Here is a 10,156-nt window from a genome sequence, read left to right on the forward strand (position 1 = left end):
TGTAAATTTGTCATTGTGTAAATACTTACGCTATTGTGTACTTCACACACATGGAGAGATGCCAAACTGCCTTTCACTGTTCTTGTAACAGTGACAATAAAAAGCTATTCTATTCTATTCTAAATTGAATCAATTCATAGTCTTTTTTAACAGCATGACCAGAAGAGCGTCATGTCCCCCAAAAGATTCTGAACACTTCATTTGTAGTCGCTAATAAACTTGAAAGACCTTAGCCTTAATATCTCCATGAGTATCACTGGCAGAAACCTCAAAGTTGGACTTGATGATCTGTTGCTGTTAAAGCAGATATTAGAGCTGGAGCTTATCCTGGAAGGTTACGACAGATGACAGAGATGCGTCGCTGCCGAGGCACTCTCTGCCCGTTGAACACAGACTCCTCATCTTTCAGGATCTCATGAGTGAACTGATATCTGGCCTGGTCCCTGCACAGGTGTAAAAAGGACAGGATGAACCTTTGTTAAGTGCAAACTACCACATCTGTTTCTTTACTATAACCATTGAGCCTTGTGTATTAATCTCAAACACGTCATATTTAGGAAATATTAAGACAGATAAGAGGTGAGCGCAGCACCTCAGTATGTAGAGGGAGCGTCGGGAAAGCAGCAGGTCCAGCCATTCACTGGGTGTGTCCTCCTTCACTAAGCGCATAATACTGTCAGACAACAGACTCAACCCTGCAATGGTGCTTCCACAGAACTGGAAAAAGTGAGAGTAAGATCACAAATAAAGTCTCCAAAGATTACAATGCTACATCACCACGTGTGTAACTATTTTCAGAAAGCCACTGTGCAAAAATCCTGGGAAACCCACCTTGACACTGTCGATGTGGGGCTTGATGTAGCCAGTCTTGTCCAAATCTATAACGTGCACAGGGCCGAGGAGCTGGCTACCCTCAGGAAATGCTGTAGATCGGACCCGATTCAAGATCTCCTCGCACGCCGCGCCCCACCTCAGACGCTCAGTCTCTCTGTACCCGTGGATTGCCTAAATGTGCAGGAAAAAACAAAGTCAATCTCACAGCCTGTGTTACTCTGAAGAGAAAACAGTTCAACTACACTGATCAATGACAGTGTTAGGTGTGAATACAGCTATAGCTCTGTGATGCAGTTAAAAACGAACTACTGTACTTTATGTTGTTTATCACTGAGGTCATACAGGGACTGCATTACTGTCAGCAGTGTCTAATATTTTATCCTGCCTCATAAACGTTGTTGGGTTAGACAAACTATCAGAAGCACTTGTAATCACAGTGCAGTAAAACCACCTTCACCTCCACCTTTTTAAATATTCAATACATTCAACTTTCCTAAAGTTTCAGTCAACAATGAACCTGACTTACATCGTCCCAGTGGTCAAATTCGTAGCGTTTCTTCTTCAGGCCTGGGTCCAGCTCCCGCAGAAAAGCAGCCTCTTCCTCCTCAGTGATGAAGTCCGTCCTCACCTCCACCTGCGAGCTCAGCTTCTGCACCAGCTCCGGGCTGGAGCCCACCATTGGAGCTTCATCCCGGAAAGGTAACAGGCCGCTGGTGGCTCCGGAGCTCAGACAGCGCGGGTTACCGGTGCAAAGAGCTGGCTTGTGGATTTGTTTTAACACAGCCAACAACACTTTCATCGTCCCTGTCGATGTATTATTAGTTAGTGTCCTTATAAAGCCCCCGTTTACCTTCAGCGGCGTTTCGGTTTTGTTGACATAAGTCAAGCAGATATGGGAGGCGCCATGTTGGAAACGCAAAGCATTGTGGGGCTCGAAGTCTTTTTTTCAGTAAAACGCCTGAAAGAAGCTGACAAAATGTTTGACCTCCGTCATCTCAAAGATAATGCCACCCGTTATCTTGTGATGTACCATGGAAACCATATAAAAGGATAAGAATGAAAATGAATTTACATAAAAATAGTAGTACAAATTAGAGTTACAAAAAACTGTTATAAAACATTATACAAAAGATATTCTATACAGATTTATTTTTTAAAAATATTTTATTTATTTATTTTAATGGCGAACTGCTATGGTACCATAAACCTCTTACAGGTTTAATAAATACAGGGAAGCATATGCTGCAATTTATCTGTGTGAACACTGGAGGGAACTGAATACCCATGATTACAAACTGAATCAGCTTATTCAGCACATTTCTACTATTAAAAATGTTTAAGCCTCCACACAGGAGGTGGTGTTTTTCCACTTTGTTCATCACCAACTGTATCAATAGTGTTTGACAAAATATACACAAAGATCTTTTTTTCTAATTGCCAGGCTTTAAATTGCTTTACCTGATGCACAGGATTTTCATGATAAATTATGTAGAAACTGGATTAAGAAAAAAAAAACCAATGCTAACATAGAAAGTAATAAAAATTTATAAAAAGAGTTTATAAATTTTCATGGATCCACTAAGTGACTCTGAATCTGTGCGAAATTTTGAAAGCTGTAAAAATGGAGAATGTGAAAAAAAAGGCGAAAGGAGGGAGTTCTTAGAGGAGATGATGACTTCATCCTCACTGGAGAATCCCAAAGAGAGAAAAAATGCTTACTTGGCCTACTTACCACTAAGGTTACCACTTCCACTCTCCTGCTCCCTCTTTTGGTTTGTATCCAGGCAAACTCTTATAGAAGGAAAGTGAGGTATCTCCTTGACCCCCACAAGAAGTGCATTGCTTTTACATTGAAGTTAAATTGTGATTTAAATATGCAAAGACAAAGTGAAAAAAGATGTTTCCTTGTGGAGGACCACCTGCCTTACTCTACTTATAACTACCTTAATAATTCTGGATGTTTAAAAATGTAAAATGCGTGCTTCTTCTAGCACTGATAAACGTTAGTCCACCATCCTTCCACCTACAGAGACAGATATGTGTGCACGTGATTCCAAACATCCACATGAATCCCCTCAATAACAAGGTTAATTTGTGCTCCTTCTGTGAGCCTATAGTATTGGTCTCAGTCAGTGAACATCCACAATAACACACATACCTCCTCCTCATACAACTGATGTGATTCCCACTTTGTTGTTGGATGCCATGTTGCTGCCCCCAGCATTACATTCATCCAGCCATGACAAGCGTTATGAAGAGTGGGTTCATATTTCAATTCCCAGTTGGTGGACTCATTTAAAGGCTCTGTGATTCACTGAATTATCATGGGTCAGATTTTCCTGGAGGCATCACTATGCCTTCTGTTGAATCAGGCAATTAAAATGAAAGTCACCAGAAAAATACTCGGGGGTGGCCATTTTGTATGATACTTTGAATAACTTGCCTGATACACTGTAATCCCTAACAGTTGTTCTAGCTCATAACTAATAAGCTCATAACACTCAAATGTCGTTTTGTAGTTGAGCAAACTATAAAGTATTGAGCTCTGTTGGCTTTTATGCGACTTTAATTGAATAGGGCTCAATATTTTTTAGCTAATTTGTTTGGAACGCTCAAAAAGTTTAAGAAGCATATATTAGTGACGTTCTGGTGGGTGGAGTCTTGTCGCTCCCTCAGGAAAGCTGAGTCAGCCATCTTGAATTTACCTTGATGCGGGGAAGATTTGGCCTGCCCGTGTGGATTAAGAGTCCCCAACTTCAACCTACAACGACCACCACCTTAATTTTTTTCATCAACTGCCCTAAATTTGGTAAGTCTAACGTGTTTTTGTTTTGTTTAAATTTAATTTCGATAAACAGTCTTTTTTATTTTTTACTGGAAATATATTCGTACTTTGTGCACAGTGAATGTTTGTTATAAATAAATTCGAATCCAAGTAATTGTAATTTTAGAAGTTTTCGAATGTGACAAATACGTAATGTTATTTCAAATTACAACGGTGTAACGTTTTGGCGGTTTTCCGTGGGGGACAACATTTCCCATAATGCATTGTATTCTTGCCCGGGAAGTTGACGGTGGCAGTTCTAGCTCCATGCATTTGAACTTTCTACTAAAACTTTCTACTGTCCGTTTCTACCGGTTGTCGTATTCGCCGGTAATGCACGTGCGTATTGTGAGTATACTTATTTCAATAAGTGTCCGCGTTACACAGTCAGTAGTTTACGCTGTAGAGCTATGTGTGTGTGTGTGCTAGCATGAAACGAACAATGCTAAACAACATGAGTGTGTTATCATGATTAGACACATGTTTGTATTTTTTCGTAGTCTCAAATGTGTGGTTGTGAGATAATCTCGAAATCCTTTTAACACTTTAGAGGGGTATTCCACTAAGCGAGCTCTACAAGTCAAGACTGGGCAGTGGGTCCATGAATAAACTGCCTCACTCCTGCAGGTGTCTGTCCATACTTCCCATCGTTCAAGTGAGGCTATGGACTTGTATACGTTGTTTGTATCACCTTTACTCTCCATAAAAATTAATGTGTTTTTTTTTTTTTTTTGGTTTGTTTTTTTTTTTTCCAGGAACCAAAAGATGGCTGCTGCCCAGAAGCATGTGGTGCATGTGTATGTTGAACGAGACACCGCCCTGAAACTTACTCTACTTGAGCGACCAAAGTCAGTGGAGGAGCTGAAAGAAATAATTAAAGAGAGGAGGTTCAAGCCAAGACCGAATGGGGACTTTAGCCTTCACTATGTCCTCATGGACACAACCTATGCCCTATGTCGCCAAGAAATTGTTGGAGCTGTTGGAGCTCCACGAGTGAGAGACATCGTGGACAGATGGCCAGCCCTACTTATGGAGTCACAGGTGAAAAAATAAAATATAAAATATGTATATATATATATATATATAGATGTGTGTATATGTCTGTCTGTCTCTTTACTGTTCTCCCAGTTTTTAAAAGTCTAGATTTTCAAACAATTTACCAAAAAGCAAATGACAGATGTAAAATGACAACACATCACTCTGTGACGTATTTTTTTTCCCCATTCATAGTAAACAAAGTCTCTAGAAGTTTATTTATTTAAATTTCCTTTAGATAACATTACAAAGAATGACGAATAACTTTCTATTTTGGCCTTGGTTCTGACTAGAATTGCTCTGGTTTTGCTAACCTGAGAACTTTTTAAAATACATTCACATTTCTGCTCCTAATTCATCTTTGTTCATTTCTGTGTATTTCTGTTCATGTACAGGTGGTTGCAGAGTTCCACCGAATCAAGAATGTTAACCTGCGCACTCAATTCTACAAGGAGCTGGACAGACACACGCCTAGACTCATCACTTTGTTCCGAGACAAGGCCATCAAGACTGGCAAGATTGCAGAGGAGCTAGCAAGCTCATGAGAATTTATGACATTCAGGTAAATTTTTCATTTCACATGATTCAGAATTACATTAACAGATGGTTTGTACACAGCTGTAAGAAGCCATAGTGTCAATTGCTTCAACTGTGCCCCACGATTAAGTGATTATGCCATGGATACAAGGTTGTCATTTTAGGAGAAGGACATCGTGACAAAATGTATCCTTTCAAAAAGTGTTGTGTTAAAAAGATTTATCAGCTTCAATTTAAAGAAGTCCAAACAAGTACTGTTTTTGTAAAAATTGGTTTACATTTGGAAGTTTTTCCTTTGTGAGTTGTTGATGTATTTACAATGGAAACTTATTAATTTAAAATGTGTATTACTAAAAATACAGTTATCCAAAATACTGAATTTACCATCTTTAGCCCGTTACACAAAAAGTTTGGACACCCCTGATCTATAACAATGACAATCAGAACATGGCTATCCAACACTTTGTTTTTACTCTGCATTTGTGTAAATACTATTCTAATAGATATTGTATGTTCATCTAGGAACAGCGTGATGTAAATACAAGACGGGTCCTCGTCCTTCATGCACTTCCTGTGTACCTGCGTGAAGATGCCTCCACGTTATTCAGGACTTGTGATGTAAGTGTACTGCCCTCAGCATCAACCCCTTTGCCTAGCTGTTCAGTCGAATATATCACTCAGAACTCAAGGAGAACCAGGGTGTATATCAGGAAGGAGGTTCAAAACTGTCCTCATCTGACTTGTTTTCTCCCATATATCAACTATTGTTGAATAAGATTGCAAGAAGATTGTTACGCATAAACCAGAAAACATGAAAATACTTGAAAGATTATTAAACAAAAACAAATCCACAGATAAAAACTCTCTCCCTTTCTAAAATTCAAGTGTTCTATTTTTTTGGAGGTGCCACATTGTGGTCAGAGAAATGTTTGGTAAATAACAAAAACAAATATCTTGACATATATTTATTATTGAAAACATTTATTTAAACATATGTTTTGAAACCAAACCCAAATTAAGATTATTGTAATGCATCATGATGTATCAAATTAAATCGTTGACATTATAATCCTAAAAGAAACGTGCGACTTATAAAGATTCACACCTCTAATCAATAGCATGATTTGTGTCCTTGAGGGGCTGAACTCATTCTTGTATTATTTGTGTTTTGCAGTCAGCAGATGGTCCAGACCTCACTGTCACTCTTGTGGCTCTGCTGACAGTTGTCACGGATGACACTACTGATTCGGCCCTCTTCAGTCCCGAAAGTATCTGCATTGTCGTTGAGGATGAAATACTTGTGAATGGTCCCACAAATCTGGCTGACTCATTTCTCCTGCTCTTTGGGTACATCTATGCACTAGACCTACAATACCCAAAGAAACTTGAGCTTACATTCACATTTATCCAGAAGGTTGTGATGTGCCTTGAGGACAACAAACCACTGAAAGGGCGTCTACTGACGCTGAAGAATGATTTGTTCAATGAGTGAATCACTCAGAATGGACTACTTGTTGAGCTGAGTATTGAGAAAGCTTTTTTTTTTTTTTCCTAATCATTTGGCTCTTCTAGTTCAAATTTAAAGTGAATGACTGCTCATTTCGTGGACTATTCATGTTTAACGTTCTGTTGCCTAATACCTTAATGCACTGCCTTGATGTTTGTTACCTATGAAGTACAGCAGTGGAAACCAGTACATTTTTTTTATGTATTTTTAAAATAAGTGAGCTGCAGCTGTCAAGGTACAGTAAGTGTTAAATGCCTCAATGTTCTAATAGCTGCAATTGCTGTTAATACTGAAAATGTTATTTAATTTTAGAATCGAGATGGAGACCCTTGAGTCTTTCTTTTGTTTTATTTATGAAGCACTTTTTATGAGTGAGCTCCGTTATCCGTGCCTTTTTAAAAGCACATTGTGTTTAATAAAAAGTTAAATTGTTAGTGTTGTTACTTTCATGTTTTCTAACACTTTTAGCTGATTATAATTTACTGGGCAAACAGTTTAGAATTATTTGTAAATGTATTTCCCACAGTATTTTAAAAATATTTATTAGATTTTAAGTGTTATTTCCCATATTATAAGTTAGAAAATATGAAAAAGTTTGAGTTTATTTCCCACATCGTATGAGTTGCAATATGTAAAATATTTTGAGTGTATTTTCCACCTTAATTAAGTTGAAAAATATTGAACATTTTGAGTTTATTACTCCCTAATTATAAGTTGAGGAATATCAACATTTATAAGTTAACATTGAGGTAATTTAAGGCAACTGCAACTGTAATTTTTATTTTAGTTAAACTTAAAACTTTTAAAAACATCACTAAAAAATTGTTGTGTAATCTGTTACACAACAATTTTTGAGTTCTGTGAACTTATTAGGTTTTACAGTGTATTACTACAAAATAAGAACAAGAACATGAGAAAGTCAGAACATTACAGGGCAGTTTTTGTGTTTGTGTTTTGAGGTACTGTTACATTAGGATAGTTTTATTTGAAGAGAGCACAGAAAAGTCGAGGGGATCCCCACCTCCTGCTTTGCCCCTGAGTTCTCGTTTTGGTGTGTGTGCATTATTGTGTGGGGACATATGGCTTCCCACATGCTCTCCATGCTTCTTGTCTGAAGGATTACCAAAAACCAGTGAAGAACTGGCTGCCATCTCTCCACTGCAGTATGTGCTGTTATTCATTTCCTCTACTCTTTTAATAAATGAGTTAATTATGCTTTAAAGGTTTCAACTTCCCCCCCCACCAGTTTTCTGAGGCTGAACACCTGAGTCCTCACATACCTCAGAATTCAGGTTATGTGAAGATGATGATGCAACAGGAAAATAAGACTTTTGACCCTTAGAGCAATCTGTCATTTTTGTTTGCTGTGTATAATGTGAGCCAGTGTTGCAGAGGTTTACATGAAAATCTGCGACTGGTCTGTGGAGTGCCGGGTTCAGCAGGGGCGGAGTGCTCTACATGCATCCAGCGATTGAATTATTCAGTCTTATGAATCATTGAGTCACGACACTCCTTTTTAGGCCCTCGCCTCTGAGCTGCAGCCTCACAGCTACCCGCTATTTGAACATCTGACAGAGGAAGAAAAACAACAGAGAACTATTCGGACATGTTCAATCTCTACGGATGGGATAGACTAGTTTTTGTGTGTGTTGCATTTACACCCATGATTCTATCATTTTTTAACAGGTTGACGAATAATTCTGTCCTGATTATTCATCATCCCTCTTTGACTAAAGTCATTAAAACTTAATTCGGTTCTCTAGCCAGTTGTGCAGAATCATTCTTTTCTTTTCAAAGATGTCTATGTTGTCTGTATTTGTGTGTATTCTACAGTGCTGTGCAAAATTCAGGAAACACCTCTCATGTTCTTGCAATTTGTATATACACAAACATACATGAAAATAAAGTATAACAGGCAAAAACATTGTTTCTGTAATTCTAACAACAGTGCTATCATTAAAAAGACTCATAAAGATGTGTGCTTTACCCAAGTATCCATTTACTTCATTTGCAGTGTGTTTGGTATCATTGCCATGCTGAAAAATGAAGCCTTGGCCAGTCAGACGCCTTAGTAATGCGTGGTGGATCAAAAGCTGATATTTCCATCAGTTTTCACAAGATCCTAAAGCAGCCCCAAACCATGACAGAGCCTCCACTCGGGTTTACAGAGGAGGCTGTAGACACTCACTGCTGCATTTTTCTTCTGGCCTCGTCCAAAGATGAACAATGATTTGTACCAAATATTCAAATTTGGATTAATCCCTTTATAAAACCTGTTATCACTGGTTATCAGTCTAGTTCTTGTGTAATCTGGCATACTGCAGAATTTTTTTCCCTTTCCTAAAAATGGCCTTTTGACAGCCATTCTTCCAAAAGAGACAATTCCTGAAGGAGCTTGAACTGTAGATAAACTGGACCAGCTGAAGGGCCAGATATGTCAGGTCTGTGTCAATCTTTACTGATTTTTCCCCCAATTTCCTAAGGACACGACTTTCATACACTTTTCGCCTGTTGTAGTTTTTTAGGACTGCTACTTCTTTTTTCCTCCATTTGTACAATTTTCTCAAATTTCTTAAGAACACACTCCATATTATACCAAGCTATGGGAATTTTTCAGCTCATAGCTCTTAGCGTATTTTATGCCTGTCCAACAGTGCTATCATTAAAAATAATCATGAAGAAATAGGAACAAATTATGAGAGCAATACGGAGTGTGTTTGTGTGGCCTCATTTAAAAAAATTTAAAATTTAAAAAACGGGGCATATGTTGAGACTTTTGCACAGATTTTTGACCCTAAACTGAATTTAAAACACTACCTGGAGTTCTAAAAAAGCAGTCAGCATACTGCACTGACAATTACAAACAGTTAACAGGAGAAGTATACAGGATGGATTCAAAAACAATGCCCCACTGACAGACATGAACAAAGTCAGCATCTTTACCATTGCACCTTCTTATGAAATTAATTATTACTGAAAAACGTGTGGTTTCAGTCGTAGAAGTAAAATCACAATAAATACAGCCTGTTTATCATTTACCGCAATCTTTTTTTATAGAGACGGTTCATGTGCTCTGGTGAGGTAACAATGCTTTGAGCATGGGTGGCCTTGGAGTTCTTGCTCCGCAGTGCTTCCTATGCCGGCTGTGTGGAATAACAGGTTTGGACAGAAGGATGCTGCTCCTCAAAGCCTCTGGCACTGAACGGCAATAGATAATTTCACAGATCAACACACACAAGTGTAAACACACACATTTATGAACAAACACACACAACACATAACAATCTAGAAGTTTTGGAAAGACAATGTTTCAAATGCTAACGGACATAACTCACAAGAAGGAAACATAACAGCTGACACAGAGTATAATTATCTTATTATGTTAATAATGAATAATGAATACATCATTGTGTTGACTA

General features: G+C 38.2%; 2 protein-coding genes across 4 annotated transcripts; one reads left to right on the forward strand and one right to left on the reverse strand.

The window, feature by feature from the left end:
• alkbh7 (alkB homolog 7) lies at positions 1-1,749 on the reverse strand. Its single transcript, XM_031751200.2, has 4 exons — positions 1,361-1,749; positions 832-1,005; positions 593-717; positions 1-443 (listed from the first exon to the last, which is right to left on the reverse strand). The coding sequence occupies exons 1-4, from the start codon at positions 1,631-1,633 to the stop codon at positions 323-325; spliced, it is 693 nt and encodes a 230-aa protein (XP_031607060.1). The 5' UTR covers positions 1,634-1,749; the 3' UTR covers positions 1-322.
• A 1,302-nt stretch (positions 1,750-3,051) lies between these two features.
• On the forward strand, positions 3,052-6,780 carry LOC120439761. 3 transcript variants are annotated; one of them, XM_039610772.1, is made up of 6 exons: positions 3,052-4,006; positions 4,209-4,285; positions 4,414-4,699; positions 5,089-5,255; positions 5,753-5,848; positions 6,405-6,780. In XM_039610772.1, the coding sequence occupies exons 1-4, from the start codon at positions 3,878-3,880 to the stop codon at positions 5,236-5,238; spliced, it is 642 nt and encodes a 213-aa protein (XP_039466706.1). In that variant the 5' UTR covers positions 3,052-3,877; the 3' UTR covers positions 5,239-5,255; positions 5,753-5,848; positions 6,405-6,780. The 3 variants fall into 3 exon arrangements, 1 of the variants encoding a protein (XP_039466706.1); XR_005612739.1 differs by having other exon boundaries at positions 3,054-4,006; positions 4,209-4,313; XR_005612740.1 differs by having other exon boundaries at positions 3,054-3,643; positions 4,209-4,313.
• Positions 6,781-10,156: the final 3,376 nt, after the last annotated feature.

Source organism: Oreochromis aureus, linkage group 4 (assembly GCF_013358895.1).
Source record: "Oreochromis aureus strain Israel breed Guangdong linkage group 4, ZZ_aureus, whole genome shotgun sequence".
NCBI classification, from domain to species: domain Eukaryota; kingdom Metazoa; phylum Chordata; class Actinopteri; order Cichliformes; family Cichlidae; genus Oreochromis; species Oreochromis aureus.